Source organism: Zalophus californianus, chromosome 4, assembly GCF_009762305.2.
Source record: "Zalophus californianus isolate mZalCal1 chromosome 4, mZalCal1.pri.v2, whole genome shotgun sequence".
NCBI classification, from domain to species: domain Eukaryota; kingdom Metazoa; phylum Chordata; class Mammalia; order Carnivora; family Otariidae; genus Zalophus; species Zalophus californianus.
In genome coordinates, this window is record NC_045598.1 from 7,598,084 (window position 1) to 7,616,752 (window position 18,669).

Genomic DNA, 18,669 nt, shown 5'->3' on the forward strand with positions numbered 1-18,669 from the left:
CCCGGGATCGAGTCCCGCCTCGGGCTCCCTGCTCAGCGGGGAGTCTGCTTCTCCCTCTGATCCTCCCCCCTCTCATGCTCTCATTCTCTCTCTCAAATAAATAAATAAAATCTTAAAAAAAAAAAAAGAAACATGAAAAACAGAGACAAACCAAAAAAAACAGACTCTTAACTATAAAGAATAAACTAATGGTCACCAGGGGGGAGGTGGATGGAGGGATGGGTAAAATAGGTGTTGGGGATTAAGAGTATACTTAATGTGGGGCACCTGGCTGGCTTAGTTGGTAGAGTATGTGACTCTTGATCTTGGGGTCATGAGTTTGAGCCCCTCGTTGGGGGTAAAGATTACTTTTAACAAAAGGTACACTTCGGGGCACCTGGTGGCTCAGTTGGCTAAGCGATTGCCTTTGGCTCATGATCCCAGGGTCCTGGGATCGAACCCCATGTCAGGCTCCCTGCTCCTCGGGGAGCCTGCTTCTCCCTCTCCCTCTGCCTGCCGCTTCCCCTGCTTGTGCTCTCTGTGTGTGTGTGTGTGTGTCAAATAAATAAAATCTTAAAAAAGGGGGTACACTTATCGTGATGAACAGAAATGTATAGAATTATTGAGTACTACACTGTATACCTGAGACATCTTATAATACTGCATGTTAACTATACTGGAATTTAAAAAAAATGACTAATGTTGAACCAACAGATAATTAAAATAAATTCTGGGCTTGCTTCCAGTTGTATATTTCTGCAACCAGGAAAAGCAAGAACGAATGACGCAAAGGGCCTCATGGGGCAGGGACTTTTCTTCCTAAGGAGGAAGTTCTGTTCTAATCTTGGCTCCACCTGGACATTGTACAGTGAGTCAACCACAGAGTCCATGAACGCCATGCTCCACACGGGAGAGTAGAGAAAGGAAAATTTGACCTTCAGGAGTGTCAGCCCTGGCTGGTACAAAACCGGCAAATAGGGAAGCAACTCAAGGAAAAGAACGAATTAACAGAATGCCTTTAATGCAGAAAACAATACACAAAAGTTTTTACATGCAAGATAGGTCGTGGTATTTTAAATATTCAGAGCGAGATTCCATATTGCATTCAAAAATACCGTCAACTGTGATTTACTCATACTCAACTTCCAATAGGAAAAGACCCCTGTAGTGCGACACAGGCTTACATGTAAGTTATTATAGTATATCTGTTAAAACCTGTATTACAAAGGAACTTGTGCAATTGGTGTGATGGGACCAGCTCTGGGCCCCTAACAAGCCATTAAACAGCTGTGTGACTTTTGTTTCCGGTGAGCACTTAATATGTGCAAGGTAACATGTTAGATGATAGGAAGCATTCACAGGAAGAAAAAAAAAATCCTAAAATGTGCTGGAGGCGCCAACCCTGGTTCACCAGCATCTGCTGTCAGAGGCAGGAGGGTTCAGCGCGGACGGAAAGATGCCTGGAGCACGGAGCGGGCCTCCTGAGGAGGCTGTGGGGCCGCCTCCAGGGCCTCAGCTGTACGGGAAGTTCAATGACCGCCCCATCGCATCCCAGCAAGTTCGTTCACCGCCTGCTCTGCGCCTGCGGCTTCTCCTGCAACCAGGGGCCGCGCGGTCCCCGCGCACGGTCGTGGGCGAGGACCCACATTTCCCGGCGCTCATTACATCCGCGTGCCAGAACGAACCTGGGTCCCCGACCCGGGTGAACCCCACAGTGCGCGGCAGGGATGGGAGGAAGGGGCGAGGGACACTCGGACAACTAGGCGTCCGAGGGCCGGGGACAGTGGAAAGCACAGCGCGGAGTGAGCTACCACCCTTCCAACCTAGCCGAGCCCCGGCCCCGCGTGTCCTCTACTCCCGCGTCCGGGTGGGGCCGCCCGCCACCCCTCAGCCGTCGCTCCCCGATCTGCGCCCGGCCCCCTTCGCTGTCCCAGTGCCTCCTGGCTCGCGTCCCCCGCCCCCTCCACCAGGGATCGCAAGCCGCCGGGCCCCCAGTGCCTGTTCCGGGCGCCCCTCCACTTGTGCCCGCGCCCTTCCCAGGCCTCTGTGCCCGTCCCGGGCGCCCCTGTTCCCTTCCCGGCCTCCTCCACCTGTTCTAGAGCCCCAACCGCGCGCCCAGCCCCCTTGGGCTTGTTCCAGGAGTCCCCGCCCCGCCGGCTTCGGCGTTGCCATCGATGTGCTCGGCGCTCTCCTGAGCCTGCCCCCCGGGAGTGGGCGGGCCCGTTTGCCTCAGGTGGTCTAACAGGCGCGGGGGAGGGCCAATGGCGTCGCTGCACAGCTCCGCCCCTTCCTTCCGATTGGTCGGCGCCGGAAGGCCGCGGCCAGGGTCTGGGGGCCCGTGCGGGAGCGCGACTCCACCTCAGTAGACGGGCCGCGCGCTCTGAGCTCATCGGCTTCGTCCACTTCTACCCGGTCTGCCGCCGCCGCCGCCGCCATGGCCCAGTGAGTGACGGCCCGCGGACGCCCGGGGAACTTTCTGAGGCCCGGCGCGAAGGGCGGAGCTACTCCTGAGGTCGCGGCGTCGCGGGAGCCGGGCCTCGTGGCGCCCGGAGCCCCGGACCTTCAGGGTCTCAGGCCCGTCGTGGCGGCGCCGGGCGGACCCCCGTTTCCAGAAGGGGCTCGGCGCGGAGGGCAGCGGCATGGCCGAGGGAAGCCAGGGCTCGAGCTGGGGAAGTGGCTGGCCCGTCGGCGGCCGTGCCTGCAGGGGCTTCTCCCCAGTGGGCGCGGGGGAGGACACCCGCGATGAGTCATTGCCGGGTAGACTGGGGCACAGCAAAGATGGCATGCCCTCCTCCTGCAGGATTAGTTGATCTCAAGAGAACTTGAGGCCCTTTGAAGTGGCAGAGTGCAGGGTGGCCTGTCTGTAGGGGCCTGGGAGGTGCATGCCTGGGTTCTCAAGGGTGAAAGGGAGTAAGGGGACGGAGGAAAAGGGAAGGCGAATTATTCATTCATAGCAAGAGCGAGGACACTCTTGGGTCCCTGAGTTGGAATGGATTAAGTGGAACTAACACATTTTTCGTTATTCCCTTTCCTGGTCTTTTAGAGCTGACATTGCACTGATTGGACTGGCTGTCATGGGCCAGAACTTAATTTTGAACATGAATGACCATGGCTTTGTGGTAAGTCTGGAGGACACACACTTCTCTTGTGGGTTCTTGGTGTGCATCGGTGCACCGCTGTTGATTTCCAAGATCCTATACAACTGCGGCTTACTTCTCTTGATATATTATTCCCTGTTGCTGCTCAGGAGGTTTTTGCAAAGGAAGGGGAAGCACCAGTTCACATGGGGGGAGGGGCAGCTCCACCGTTCTCTGAAGGAGAGTCTTGCTAAATGTATCTGTAAGGTTGCAACCTGAATAAACTTACCCGGATTTTTTTTTTTTTTAAAGATTTTATTTACTTATTTGAGAGAGAGGGAGAGAGAAAGCACCAGCCAGGGGTGAGGGGCAGAGGGAGAGGGAGAAGCAGACTCCCTGCTGAGCAGGGAGCCCAGGAGGGCTCAGTCCCAGGACCTCAAGATCATGACCTGAGCCGAAGGCAGACACTTAACTGACTGAGCCACCCAGGCGCCCCATCTTAACCGTATCTTGAGGAGAAATCCGCCCTGGGTTCGTAGAACTCAAACTTTATTGTCTAATGAGAACTGGGGTGAGTGAAAGTTTAAATAGTATAAACACTAAGCTTGTTTCGATACAAAGAGTATTGGTGACAAAAGATAAAACAGTTTGCAGCAGCTGGTTCCTTGGCTTGAGTCTGAGTCCCAATCAGCTAGTGACAGACTCCAGCCTGATTTGCCTCAGGCAGCTGAGTAGAAATTTCACTGCCGCTTAATCTAGGGTCTGAAGGTCTTCTGTGTTCTGGGTCTCCTAATCAGACCTTTTGTCCTTCTAGGTTTGTGCTTTCAATAGGACAGTCTCCAAAGTTGATGATTTCTTGGCCAATGAGGCAAAGGGAACCAAAGTGGTTGGTGCTCACTCCTTGGAGGAGATGGTCTCCAAGCTGAAGAAGCCACGACGGATCATACTGCTCGTCAAGGCTGGTCAAGCTGTTGATGATTTCATTGACAAATTGGTGAGGCTAGGTCTGCTCCCGCTGCTGCTGGTGGGGGCAGCTTTTCTCCTTCAGTCCTTCAGCTATTTCACCAGTTTTTTCTTAAGAGATTTTTTTTTTCTCTTCAGGGTCTGGATGTGAACTGCTTAGTTCAGACAAAACAGTGCCTCAATGTCTCAGTGTTGGTTAACTTGATTGGCACTAATTAAGTCACAACATATCCTCAGGTGGTACTAATTCCATATATGTGAAACTCTGGGACCCCAAGAGACATTTCAATTAGAATTCATTAACAGTAGGAACTGAAACAGTAGTAGTCTCGGTCTCTCTCTCTCTTTGATATTCAAAAAAACTTAACTGTTTTGGTTGTACATTATGCATGTCTAGTGCTATTCACTAATAAACCGTAGTGTCCAAATTTAGAAATAGATTTTTTTCAGCATTTGTATAAAGTAACTATATGTAAGTCATTGTATAATTTAATATAAATGATGAGATCCCCTTAGGGAATCCTAGGATTACATGCTGGGTACTTTATCTGAATGATTTGTTGTCTCTAGCAAGTGTATATATTTTTTGGAAGTATATTCTTTGGGAGAAAAAACGTGTATGGGCTGTAGTGGCCTTGCTAGGGCAGGCGGGTGACCCCGGGGTGGGTGCCCCGGAGAGGGCCTCTCTTCACTTCTGACCCTGCACATCAGCTGAAGCGGGGGTGCTCTGTGCAGGTGCTCATTCTGGTTCTTTGATACATCTTAGTCTGACCCCTCCTGTAGGCTTTCCCCCGCGGCCCCAGGGCTAGGGGGTGGTGGGCTTACTCCTTACTCCGTGTGGTCTCCGCCAGGCTGTCCCCTCACAGGGGGGCTGATGGCCACTCTCCCACTGGGACGGCGGTGGGAGAGGAAGAGCCAGTAGTGACAACACGTTCTTCCCCAGGGAGCGTGGCCAGCAACATTGGGGTGAAGCGCTGTTGCTGTGAGGGGTTTCTGGGGCACCTCTGGGGCCCCTCAGCACACCTCGCCGACAGTCAGAGGGTCAGTGGAGACAAGCTCGCAGCCGGTGCCCTGTAGCCTTGGGTGCTTTTCCTTGCAACAAAACCCACAAAACCACACACAGCATACGGGCGAAGGGGAACGTGTGTGGAAATAACTTACGAAGATACTCAAAACCATTCTCAGTAACAGCTCTGGAAAAACCAGGGCATTAGCTGATGGGAAGAAACAGTTTCGCTGTGAGAATGTAGTGACAATAAACAAAGGCAAGGGATGAACATTCCTTTTCTATGGGAGTCCTGTTAACAGTGGGGGTGACTCTGCACGGAGAGGAGTTTGTAACCAGTGTGCTACCATTTAAAGAAAAAAATGACCTAGAAAGGAAGAACACTGTGATAAGGAGAGGACATACCAAGCTTTTTGTGTAGCGAGATGCTAAGCTGGTCACGATTAGCTATAGAAAGAATGGCCTGGAAGGTGATAGCTTATTCTTCAGCATAAGAAAACATGAAGTCATGTTCACTGGATCCTTGGCAGGGGGAGACTGAAGAATAACTAATAAAGCCAGCCTCGTTGTGCACCGTAGGAAGATGCGCTTGTTCAAGGCCTGGTCTTCTGCCATCTCCAGGCAGGGCTGATCACATCGCTGAGTCAGGCACCAAACCAGCTGATGGCCACTTACCGGACCCCCACCCTGCTCTGGGCAGATTTTATAGGAAATGATGGGATCCTTTAGAATGAGTCCTGTTCCCAGGGTTTGCGACTGTAAAGCATCCAGTGGCACACAGTGGAAATACAAAATTTTTCAAGTAGGTTTTGGTTGTCGTAAAATTTTAAAGAGAACGATCTTCATTGCAGAGAGTTCCAACTGGTTTACAAGCCCTAACCTTGCACATAGGCTCCAGCTCTAGCCACAGGGAGGATTACTGAAAATTAAGTAACATGTGCTCTTAGATTGGGTTTATTTGGGTTAAATTCTTGTTTGTTTTAATTGGTCAAGGTACGTTCTAGTTTGTCTTTCATTTCTTTGGCCCACCTTAATGCTAGCGTCTGGTTACAGGTACCATTGTTGGACACTGGTGACATCATCATTGATGGAGGAAATTCTGAATACAGGGACACCACAGTAAGTATTCTTCAGTCTAAATTCTTCCTTTCTGAGAACATTCTAGAAAAAAGTGTCAGCATTGCACACGTGATAAAAGAGTGGACCGTCCTTCTGCAGTGCTGATGCTAGAGCTTGGTGCGGACACTGCAGTCCTCAGCCTCTCTTTCTGCTGAGACGTACCTGAGGTCTCCTCAGTCATACCTGTAACTCAAAAGGAGGACTTCTGCTCAGATGGAGCAGGCTGACAGTTTGTGCTTAGCTCTTCCCTCCTCTGCCAGCAGCCATGACACATCAGTGAACAACGTGGTTGAGAACCATGGCTTTACTGGCCTTGTGGGCTGAAGGAAGACCCTGTACCATCTCAAGTGTTGAGTGGCAGGAGGTCATACTTGTATGAAACCAACTCTTAAAAACCAACCCCCCGCCTCTTCAAAACCCACCAACTCTTAATGGAGTCTTATGGTACTAGATCTTCTAGGAAAATGAGATTGTATGTTTGGCTTTATTTATTATTTCCCTTTGGGGGAAGGATAGCTATTTTAAACTTCCATGGATTTTTTTTTTTTTTTTTTAAGTAATTTCTATACCCTACATGGGGCTCAAACTCAAAACCCCAAGATCAGGAGTCACATGCTTTATTGACTGAGCCAGCCAGGCTCCCTGGATTTTTTTTTTCTTAACTCCCAAACTGAGGGAATTAAATTTCTTTTTAAAATTGTTTATTTCTTTCTTTTTAGTAGGCTCCACACCCAATGTGGGGCTTGAACTCATGACCCTGAGATCAAAAGTTGCATGCTCTACCACTGAGCCAGCCAGGCACCCTGGGATACAATTTCTTGAATGATCAGGTTATTCTTGGATGCTGGGGTCATTTCATGTCCAGTGTGGGCTCTCCATACCTGTCTTATACCTCTTCTCATTCATCGGGAGAAACTGTCTTATGGAAGCACAACAAAATTATTTTTCTCTCATACAGAGACGATGTCGCGACCTCAAGGCCAAGGGCATCCTGTTTGTGGGGAGCGGAGTCAGTGGTGGAGAGGAGGGAGCCCGGTATGGCCCCTCACTTATGCCAGGAGGGGACAAAGAAGCCTGGTGGGTATCAGAGGTGCCACCCCCCACTTCAGCACAAGGGAGCCTGAGCTGTGAGGGGAGTGAGCCGTGGGCAGTGCTGATCTCTGTGGCCCCTGAGTGCTGGAGATGCTGGAAACACTTCTTTTGTCTCTACATTTTGCTGCTTTGATATCCTGTATGTGCATATTCTCTTTGCCTCCTCTGTTATTCCCTCCAAGACTGATACTGGAAACTCTATAAACAGGCTTACCAAGTTCAGGGGCTTTAAGGAAGCCGTTCGAATAATGTCCTGGGCACTGTATGGACTTAGAAGTAAAGTCTGCCTCTCTAAGTGATGGACAGTCCTAAAATAACTTTTATTTAATAATCGTGAGTAATGGAAAAATCTGACAGGGCCTGTTTTGTCCCTGGGAGAGTGAGGTGGAAGTTTTGTATCTACTTGGGGAGAAGACAAGTTTTACACTGTGCACTGTGCTGTATGTAAGAGGAAATGCTGGTCATAGAAGGGAGGGTGCGGTGGTGATGTAAGAGCAGGGGTGGGGTGCGTAAGGCATAAGGGTGCGGGGTGAGTGGGACAGAGAATCAAAATGAAAAGGTGCAAGTAATAACCACGCCTGACGCAGACTGAGGGAAACCCGCTGCTGAGTTTGCAGAGAGGTGAGCCAGACAGAGGGAGGTAGGTAAGCAGAAGAGAAAGAAACAGAAAAGGAGGGATCCTTTTGAGGGAGACGTGGAAAGGTACCATTCTTTCCTAAATGAGTTTGATTTCCAATATGCTAGAATTATATTAGGAGTTGAAGTAAGGAGTGATCAAATCTAATTCCCAGAGGTGAAGGGTTTCCTGGGGAAGGTTATTCTTTAAATTACCTCTTTGATGAGTAAGTTCGGAGATGTTCTGCAGTATGTGAAATCTAAAGATTTTATATATTTATTTATTGGAGAGAGAGGAGAGAGAGCGTGTGTCAGCAGGGGGAGAGGCAGAGGGAGAGGAGAGAGAGAATCACAAGCAGACTCCCCGTTGGGTGCGGAGCCCAACATGGGGCTTAATCTCCTTGGCCCCGAGATCATGACCTGAGCAGACATCAAGAGTCGGATGCTTAACCCACTGAGCCACCCAGGCGCCCCTGCAGTTTGTGAAATCGAGAAGTAGATAGAGGCCTTCCTGCTTCTCAATAGTTTACAAACATTTATCCTGGGCTAGACATGCAGATGACACACATGAAAATCTTTGATAATGCAGAGATGCTCCGGTTGCTCATTGACTGACTCATTCTCTCAGACCGGTCTGGCAAACTTAAGCATATATGAGACTCATTCAAATTGTTTGCTAAAAGTAATAGGAATGATGGTTAATATAGTGTTTAAAACGGGGTCACCTGGGTGGCTCAGTGGGTTAAGCATCCCAACTCTTGATTTAGGCTCAGCTCACGGTCTCAGGCTGGTGAAATCGAGCCCCAGCAGAAGTAGGAGTGGTGCCATGGCCCGAAATGCACAGTACGAGTTCAGTGAAGTTCTAAAGGTTAACGTGCAGCTGTCTTAGCTCTAATCCCGAGCGTTCACTTTGCAACCCTGGCAGCCCTGTGCCTTTACCAAACACTTCTTGTGGAGAAGCCTCTTTATTGGTCAGTAGTGAGAACGTGAGCAGAAAGCCTTGTGAGTTCACAGATCCCCCTGGGGGGCAGTGGGAGGGGTGAAGAACAGCTGCTTTCTCTCCGAGTACTAACGAAGAGTGCTGCCCTGGGAACTCCAGCCCGGTTCTGCGCGTGTGCGTGCGGAATCGTGCTGTGCCTGATAGCATGCATCCAGACCGGTAACAGGCGTCTCCACGGGAACTTCCCTGTTGCTTGCTGTTTCGCATCACAGCTCCTTTTATAGTGCAAAGGAAATTTCTCCGGGTACTTGGATGCTTCCGGCTGGCCTTTCTGTCTTCTCCAACCAGATAGTCTGCAGCCTCTGCGGGGCTTACCATGTGGACTTGGCACATTGATTACTTTTTCCGCGTGGACTTGGCACTTTCACCTCCCATTCAAAAGAAAAAGATTGGCGGGAGGTCCTTGAGTATTTAACTGAGATCTCAGTCCCGCTTTTCAGCAGCTAAACTACGTGGTTCCTTCCCACAGGCCCCACATCAAGACAATCTTCCAAGGCATCGCTGCGAAAGTCGGGACGGGGGAACCCTGCTGTGACTGGGCAAGTTCTGGCTCCTCTTTCAAGCCAGCTGGTAACATGGGCGCGGACATGACAGAGCACAGAGCCAGGACCGCCTGGTGGCAGTCGTTAGTTTTGTGACAAGCTTCTCAATCTTGAAGTTGCTAGCGCAGCTGAGGCCTAGGATGCATGCCTGTTTCCCGTGTCCTTGCCTCCTAACTGAATATTTCAGAGCCTTGAGGTTGGTATTAGAAACTGCCCTCCTCAATTCATCTAAAAGTTGGATTTCTTAAGAAGGCACAGCAAGGATGAGGTGAAGCGTGACTTGTTTTATTAGCTGTGTGACTTCGTGAAAGTGAAGAAAATGTCAGAATGAAAGGTGGGCTCCGTCTGCCTGCATGGAAGGGGGAGGATTGAAGGGCTGGTGCTGTCAGATGTCCTGGCCACGGATGTGGAAGATCTCTTTCCTGTAGCTTGGGACGCAGGTATTCTGTGCTTGAACAGAGTATGCGACGTATGGCCTTCCGCCTTCACGAAACGGGAGGGAGGCCTAGGCTCATTCGTATGTGCCTCCCTTTCTGCATTTTGTGTTGCTACCAAAATCAGTTTTATCCCTCCTGCAGCCCCAGTCCATGCCATGGGTGGGCAAAGCACTAGGCTGAGAGACCTGACCTGTAATTCCGTCTCTCCATTCGCTGTGGGACATTATCGAGTCAGTCAGAAAAGTGTTCTTGTCCGTAAAATATGAGGGGTGGGCTGGGTGGTCTCCGGGGTCTCTTTAGCTCCTAATCCCCTTTATTAGTTTTATTTCGTATGAGGAAGGTAGAAGGCAGAGACGGAAGGAGGCCTGAGGTGGACAAGGAATGGGGGGAGGCCTGACGGCAGCTGTAGCCCCCAGTGCTGGTCCGGACATCTTAACCAGTGGTGCCCGAGTCAGGCAAAGTCTGCCTAGGGTGGAGAGAGGCTGGGCTGGATTTGGAGGGTTGAGGATTTTCTCAGTAGTATGGATGGGGCAGGGAACTTTCAGGCCATGACAGTCGATTACTATAGTAAAAGGACAGCCACAGTCACTCCTTTGTAGACGTTTCTTGTAGACAACAGAATCATGAAGAAAAACCAGTACTGGCCCTGCTGTGTCTTGATCGAGTCGGAGCTTGACGTTCTTCAGCCTCAGGCTTACTCTCAGGCTATTGAGAAAACTGGTATAGATACTAAAAGCAGGCGCTCCTGAGTTCACTCTTGAAGTTACAGGAAGGATGGGGTGAAGAAGTAAGATCTTATGAGCCATGTTACTTAGCAGCCAAAGAAGGTGTCAGAATCAGAAGGGGGCAGGTCAGCAGTGGAAACTCAGAGGGCGGGAGTCTTGGATGTAAAGGTCAATTGTATGGATCCCAGCGGTGACAGCAGAGACCGCTCAGGTCAAGCAAACCTCGGGGCCACTGCGCAGGTATAGATGCCTGTTGTGGAGATGGATGCGCCTGACTGCAGAGCCCATTGTCACTGAATATTTGACCCTGAAACTCCCTTTGTTCTGATTCCTGGCCCACTGAGCAATTCTCAGATGATTTGGTTTCCTGCGCAGCTCGTCTGTAGGGACAGAATGTGCTGTCGGGACTAACGCTTGTAGCCACTAAAATCCGTAGTTAAGTTTCTTACCCTAAATTCATAAACTGGCATTCTGACTGTATACATCTTGCCAGCTTTACTATAAATCTGTATCTTGTCAACTGTGAGACACGGCAAGAACACATTTCTGGGCTTACCAGGTTGAGGGCCAGACCTGGGATCTAAGGTCATTTTACCCCCTGGTAGCCATTGGAAACAACTACAGCACAGTTATAGACTTAACAGTGCCAGTGACTTCATTAGCCAACTTTAACCCCCAGTGGCTAGGAGAATGGTGACCTCGGGAAGAGGAGGTCTTTCACTTGTGGGCAAGGCTGGGAGCGAGGGGCCTTTCATAACAAGGGAAGGTGGGAAATGCAGGCTGACGAGATGTGGGTGCTTACAGTGAATGGGAGGTTGGAAAAATCTTGAAAGGAACGAATTCAGAGTGAGTTTGAAGGAACACTGGACTGGACTGAAGCTTGGATTGAATTGTTACCTAGTGACGCTTAATTTAAAAGTACTACAGATATTTGCTCCCTATTTGTTATTTTTTTGTATGGGGAGGGAGCCTCGCCAAAGAATATGACGCGGGCTTTTCTGGGTTATTGCCTGCCTCTGAAGGCCTCCCGGTGCTCGTCGCCCTGACAGGTGGGAGGTGAAGGAGCAGGGCACTTCGTGAAGATGGTGCACAACGGGATCGAGTACGGGGATATGCAGCTCATCTGTGAGGCCTACCACCTGATGAAGGAGGTGCTGGGCATGGGGCATGACGAGATGGCAAAGGTGAGTCCCGGGCCCTGCCTCCGGGCTACAGCAGGTGACCGCTGCTCAGATGAGAGGGATTTGCTAGCAACAGTGAAGCCTTCTTCCACCTCCTTCCTGTGGTCATGCTGGTGGCAGGATGGACTCAGCCCAGGGGCACCTGGGTGCCTCAGTCGGTGAAGCGTCTGCCTTTGGCTCAGGTCATGATTTGAGTTAAGCGTCAGGCTCCCTGCTCAGTGGGCAGCCTGCTTCTCCCTCTCCCCCGCTTGTGCGCTCTCTCTCTCTCTCTCTCTCAAGTAAAAACAAAAAAAGAATGGACTCAGCCTGATTTAAGGGAAAGCTGTACGATAGGATAGCTAGCCGCCGAGCCAGAAGTCCCCCGAAAATCTTGGCGGTGATCATTACCACCATTTAGTGACCCTTCATGTGTCAGGCCTGTGTCCTTTTATGGTCATTACCTCATTTGGTCCCCCCATTGTCCCATAGGAGAGGCAGGCTGGAAGCTTGCTTTCCTGGTCAGGTTGGGACTGGCTGTTTGACAGTTAATCAAAAGTTAGTCAAAGTGGGGGAAACATAAACATTCCCCCCCAGCATTTTATTATGAACCGGATGTTCAAACACACAGCAAAGTTGAAAGACTTTGGTAGTGGACACTTGTGTGCACACCACCCATATTCGCCTACTAGCATTTTACTACACTTGCTTTATTGAATGTCTGCCCATCCCTCTCTCAGTTTGATCTTCTAAAAATACATTTCGAGGTAAACACCAGTACTCTTTTCTCTAAAGACTTCAGCATCGTTCCTAGGTAAACATTTATTTTCACTGAAAATAGAGGAAGGCACATTCATCACCATTCCAGTCCTTTCTTCGAAGTGTGGCTCTGCTGGGCAGCATCAGAGTTGTCTTTCTCATCATCTAGAATTTCTACTTCCAGTGACTTTGAGTGGAACATGATTTAGGGACACTTCTTGCAAGGTGACACTGCAGAATCCTTCCAGATTTTTTACAGTTTTTCCTCCTAATTTTTTTGTTTTAAAGTTTATTATTTTTTTAGTAATCTCTACACCCAATGTGGGGCTTGAACTGACAACCCCGAGATCAAGAGCTACAGCCTCCACTGACCGAGCCCCCTGGGCGCCCCTCCTTCTAACTTTTAAACTTGTCATCCCCACTTTGTTTCACTGACTTGCCTTTACTCCTTTCCAGAAGTTTAACCTTATGTTCATAGAAACCGTGCTTTTCTTTTTTTGTGTTCAAATGTAATTGATTTACTTAAAACTTAATGTATTTATATATACGAGTGCTGCTCTGTATGCCAGCAACTGTTCTAGATGTTGGGGATGTAATAGTGAGAAAACCGAAGTCCCTGCCTGCACGGAGCTGGGAAGACACGATAGTAACCCCACAGACAGTGTAAAACTAGGTGGCGGTAACTGTTCCGAAGAAGAGGAAATGGGTGTAAGGAGTAGGTCAGGTGAGCAGGGAAGGCCTCCGAAGAGGTGATGGTGTGAGGTGAGGAGCGCTTAGCTCTGAGGGGAGAGCCGTGCTGGTCATCAATGGGCATAACCAGGCTCAAATCAAATACAGCTGACTCGTGGTGAACAGAAAACTCAACTCGGGGGGAGCAGGGCTCAGACACGTACATGGAGCCTGTTAGCCTGCAGGGCGGGGCAAGTTGTGAGCGCGGGTCACTCTTCACAGGGAAGGGGGCTTGTGCGTGGGCCTGGTTTCTCTCACGCTGTTTGCTCTCACGTCCTGCACTAGGCATTTGAGGAATGGAATAAGACAGAGCTCGACTCATTCCTCATTGAAATCACGGCCAATATTCTCAAGTTCCAAGACAGCGACGGCAAACACCTGCTGCCGAAGATCAGGGACAGCGCGGGGCAGAAGGGCACAGGGAAATGGACTGCCATCTCTGCCCTGGAGTACGGCGTTCCCGTCACCCTCATCGGTAACGTGTGGCTTTCAGCTGAGGCCCCTCGCCTCACTGGTGTGCTCTTGCTGTCCTTCTGGGATGTTGGGGTGGACTGGCCACTAAGGACCGGGTTTTCAGGAGAATGTGTGCAACCCTCATCAGCGTTCAGTGCTTTCTGCTCCTCCCGTGTGAGAGGCTGACACTCTGCGGGTCTCTTCCTGATAACCTTCTCTCAGTCATACGGGCTTTGAGATGCGTTTGGGAGTTCCTGGCTCTCTTATGTAGTTCGGCCTTCGGGGTAGCTTCTGTCTTAGGGATTGAACTGTGGTCAGTGACTTCCATGACTTTCCAGTGCGGAAGATCACGGTAACGAAATTGTTCATACGGAAGTTCACCGAACGACATAAGCTTACATCCTCAGCATTTATTGTTAATATTTTGATTAGGTTCCCCCCCAGTATTTTTATTTTTCATTTTATTTTATTTAAAGGTTATTTATTTATTTATAAGTAATCTCTACACCCAACATGGGGCTTGAACTCATGACCCTGGGATCGAGTCACATGCTCTTACTACTGAGCCAGCCAGGCGCCCTTCCTCCAGATATTTTAAAAATAAAATATTACCTATACATTTCAGGTCCTTTAATATTCTCTTCCTTCGTTCTTCATTTAGAAGAAAGCCACTATCCTGACCACTTGTGTGTGTCCTTCTTTCGCATGTTGTTTTAGAGCAGTGAGCTAAGCACCAAACTCAAGAAGATACAGGGTGAAGGAAATCATAGAAAGCAGAAATAAACAGAACAAATAATAAGAGGATTCATAAAACAAGCTGGTCCTTTAAGAGTAAACTAGGTACACTTCTGGCAGGATTGAGAACGGTCAGTAAAACAAGGTGCCTAGCTTGCCGAGCGAAAGGCTCATCTTTGCTCCTGGCAGAAGGGCGCCCCTCCAGTAAAACAGATTTTCCTGTCTGCTCGGCCGCCCTAGTCCGCTCCCTCCTTTTCATTTCCTATGAATTAGGCTCCCTGTTGCCAGTGGCCGTGCCGGGAGGCACGTGGGGAGAAGCGGGCTGCTTAGCCAGCGAGGGCCAGGGCAGCGAGGGCACGGCGGCGGGGAACGGCCCTCGTCCCAGACTGCAGTGGAAGAGCAGTGTAGGTTCAAAGAGAGCCCTGCTCTCGTGCGCCCTTCCTCCCCGCCCGAGGCAGGCCAGGCTTCAGCCCTGGGTGGGTGCCCTTCGTGTTTGTTGAACTAATGGGGAAGGAAGTCTTGCAGCTGACCCGTGTTACCCAAGGTTACACCATCGCTTCTGCCCCGGCGCCCGGTCCACGTGCCTGTGCGCGAGCAAGGCGGGCGGGGCGGGGCCCCCCCGGAGCCGCCTGCCCGAGCCGGCTTGTGTTCCGAGTTTGGGCGGCCTGTCAAGTGAATGGCCAGAGGTTTTACTCCAGTTTGTCGGGGGGGGGGGGGGGGGAGGATTAGTTAGAGTAATTTATTTTAATTGAATAAAGTGTCAGTTGAGCAAGTTGTCTTTTCAAAGGGCTGATTTTGAAGATGCTAAATGTCTTGATATTAAAGTACCATATTGAGGGGCGCCTGGGTGGCTCAGTCGGTTAAGTGTCTGCCTTCGGCTCAGGTCACGATCCCAGGGTGCTGGGATCGAGCCCCACGTCGGGCTCCTTCCTCAGCGGGGAGCCTGCTTCTCCCTCTGCCTGCTTCTCTCCCTGCTTGTGCTCTCTCTCTGACAAATAAAATCTTTGAAAAAAACCCACCATATTGAAATGTTTATTCAAATTAAACAAAATTATGGTGATCAAGGATGTACTGGAAACTAAATTTTAATAATTAGAAAATGGAGTTTTGGGGGCACCTGGTGGTTCAGAAGGCTCTGCTTTTGGCTCAGGTCATGATCCCAGGGTCCTGGGATCGAGCCCCACATCGGGCTCCCTGCTCCGCCGGAAGCCTGCTCCTCCCTCTCCTGCTCCCCCTGCTTGTGTTCCCTCTCTCACTGTGTCTTTGTCAAATAAATAAAATCTTTAAAGAAAAAAAAAATGGAGTTTTCTGAGGGGCGAGTCTGTTATTTCTCACTGTACTAGCTGTTGCAGACAACCCCCGTTATCAAGGCAATGCCACCGTAGTTGAGCATCTAGCTGAATTCCAAGGCTGCCTGATGTTAACTAGTTTTCAAGGGGTAGTGAGTACAGAGAGGCTTTGGTGAGCATTTAAAAATTAAAAGTCCTCTCAAGTGAAATTGAAATTTTACATATGGACTAACAGAGTAATTCTGAATAAAAGTGGTTTTTTACTTCCATGTTTTTTCCCTAGAACTCCTCCCTTTTTTTTTTTAAGACTTTATTTTTAAGTAATCTCCACACCCATCATGGGACTCGAATTTATAGCCCCGAGATCAAGAGTCGCAGGCTCCACCAACTGAGCCTGGCAGGCGCTCAGAAGTCCCCTTTTGAATTTCATGTTGATCTTTGTGATTGATACCCTACATTCATGTTGGAAGATTGACTTGTTTGGAGTTTTAGTTACCAAGTTAACTGTCTATAGCTTTTTATAAGTTCAAAACTCTTTCTGAGCCAGGTTAAATTTTGTGGCCTAAGGTTGAAACTTCAGCTCTTTTGGCAACTGAAAATCAGCTCCTTTTCTAATTTTCCTCATTCTTTCTGACTTACGTGTACTCTCTTCCCTTCGGTTTTATGAGTGAACTTCGGCAATGTTATCCCTTCCCCTACGCAGGAGAAGCCGTTTTTGCTCGATGCTTATCATCTCTGAAGGATGAGAGGATTCAGGCTAGCAAAAAGCTGAAGGGTCCCCAGAAGATCCAGTTTGAAGGTGATAAGAAAGCATTCCTGGAGGATATTCGGAAGGTGGGGCCCAGTCCCTGGGCGTGGTCGTTGGTGCCTCGGGTGACAGTGGGGGTGGGAGGGCGTGGGAGGCCCAGGTGGGGGCAGCAGAGCCCTGTCCTGTTAGCACTGTCCCTGCTAAGACCCGCACTGCTGGTGCGGGGAGGCCGTGGCTAACTCTAGCTCTCGTGGGTCTGTCATTCTTTAGGCCCTCTATGCTTCCAAGATCATCTCATATGCGCAAGGCTTTATGCTGCTAAGACAGGCGGCCACGGAATTTGGCTGGACCCTCAACTATGGTGGCATTGCCCTAATGTGGAGAGGGGGCTGCATCATCAGGAGGTGAGTGCGGGGCACACGCCAAGCCCCCGTGTTGGAGAGTGGTGGTCTCTGCGCCTGTGTGGACAGTTGCCCTGGGAGTGGTGCGGTGGGTCTCTGCACTGGCGACAAGACTGGTTTAGATGGTCATGTCCCACTTTCTTCCCGTACGTTACCTGTTCTGACTAGATCGTCTGTACCCTGTAGAGTAGTTCTGTGAGAACGATCACACCCTCTGGCCTTGCCTCTTGGGCCTCAGGCCCCCTGTTGTCCCTGAGCGAACCACTGGCTGTCAGGGATTAGGAGTAACTCTGTACGTCACTAGGGTATGTGTCAGCTGCTTTCTGTCAGGTGTCCAGCGTGCTCAGGTTAAGAGTCACGATTGCTTCCCTCTTGATCATTTCAGCGTGTTCCTAGGAAAGATAAAGGATGCGTTTGATCGGAACCCACAACTTCAGAATCTGCTCCTAGATGACTTTTTTAAGTCAGCTGTTGAAAACTGCCAGGTAGGTAGCCCAGAGCTGGGTGCTGGGAATTTTATTTTTCACTTCCCAGCCTCGGTGCATATGGAATTCTGTCACTTAGAAAGGAAGCAGTTCTCGGGGGGCTGACCCCTAGTCTTGGGCTTGTTTTGCCGCAGGGCTCGTGGCGGCGGGCAGTGAGCACCGGGGTCCAGGTGGGCATCCCCATGCCCTGCTTCACCACGGCCCTGTCCTTCTACGACGGATACAGACACGAGATGCTACCGGCCAACCTCATCCAGGTGAGCTTTCTGAGCAGGTGGTAAACATTAACCTGGCTGCTGCCTGACGGCGGCCTGTCCGCGTATCATCCCAACCAACTCGACTTCTTGTTTTCAGGCTCAGCGGGACTACTTTGGAGCTCACACTTACGAACTCTTAGCCAAACCCGGGCAGTATATCCACACTAACTGGACGGGCCACGGTGGCAGCGTGTCGTCCTCTTCATACAATGCCTGATCAGACCGGTCACCTGCCGCTATTCCCCGGACTGGAACATTCCACTTGCCACCAACACTGCTTACACAGCCCTCCGCCCTCCTCTCTGCTCAGACCTTTTAAAATAAAGTCTCATAAGAGACTCCTAAAAAAGTCACGTGAGTGTACGTGCAAAGCAGCTCTGTGAGGAGCACCATGCCCTCTGCCCCGGCCTCTAGGAGCTGAGCAGGAGGCGAGCACGTGTGTGCTTGCGTGATCAGCTCCCGGAAGCCGTTTCCCACGTGTCCCTGTGCTGAGGGGGCAGTGGGTCCCCCTGCTAGAGGCACGCGGGAATCGGAAGGGCTTCTGTGGACTTTGCTCAAACTGGAAACTTTGTATCACGTAGTAGATTTCCCATTTTTCTCTACTTAATAAAAGGTACATTCTACGTATGCTTTTTCTCCAGACTCTTCAGTATTCTCCCCTCGGCCACACTGAGCCATTCTCACCACTGGCAGGGAGGTTTGCGGCTGGTTTCATCACATTGGAGGCTGTTTCCTTCCAGCCGTGTTCACTTTTTCCTCTCCGTTTTCCTTAAAAAAAGACTCCAGAACAATACAAGAAACACACCAAAGTTAGGATCCTGGTTAACTGTGCGAGGAGGGACGAGGAGGCGACACGGGACCCGAATGTTTTCTCGGGTTGGGTTCTGGGTCTGCGGATGTTCTCTGATAAGTCTTCATGCCTTGTGTGTGTCACACTTCATACTGCACGTGTTAGGGAACTACATTTAAACGACACGGGGGCCTCAGTGTGCCCACCTCTTTCTGTTTGTCCCTAAGCCAGGCGCATGGGTTTGGGGTGGGAATTTTAGCAACCTAAGCCGCCTCCTTGAATGGGGCCTGTTCACTTTATCTTGGTCAAGA

The 18,669-nt window shown here is 50.2% G+C and overlaps 1 protein-coding gene across 2 annotated transcripts; it reads left to right on the forward strand.

The window, feature by feature from the left end:
• Positions 1-2,276: 2,276 nt before the first annotated feature.
• Positions 2,277-18,195, forward strand: PGD (phosphogluconate dehydrogenase). Of its 2 annotated transcripts, none has more exons than XM_027596389.1 (13): positions 2,277-2,421; positions 3,023-3,098; positions 3,871-4,050; positions 6,079-6,144; positions 7,103-7,221; positions 9,321-9,390; positions 11,605-11,739; positions 13,486-13,675; positions 16,381-16,511; positions 16,696-16,829; positions 17,212-17,311; positions 17,446-17,568; positions 17,666-18,195. In XM_027596389.1, the coding sequence occupies exons 1-13, from the start codon at positions 2,414-2,416 to the stop codon at positions 17,783-17,785; spliced, it is 1,452 nt and encodes a 483-aa protein (XP_027452190.1). In that variant the 5' UTR covers positions 2,277-2,413; the 3' UTR covers positions 17,786-18,195. The 2 variants fall into 2 exon arrangements, with proteins under 2 accessions (XP_027452190.1, XP_027452198.1); XM_027596397.1 differs by lacking the exon at positions 2,277-2,421 and adding an exon at positions 2,513-2,627.
• Positions 18,196-18,669: the final 474 nt, after the last annotated feature.

Excerpts from the sequence above, each read along its gene's own strand:
- PGD (XM_027596389.1), top strand. Across the intron at positions 6,145-7,102 it reads CTGAATACAGGGACACCACA|AGACGATGTCGCGACCTCAA; the intron begins GTAAGTATTCTT and ends TCTCTCATACAG. Across the intron at positions 16,830-17,211 it reads GGGGGCTGCATCATCAGGAG|CGTGTTCCTAGGAAAGATAA; the intron begins GTGAGTGCGGGG and ends TGATCATTTCAG.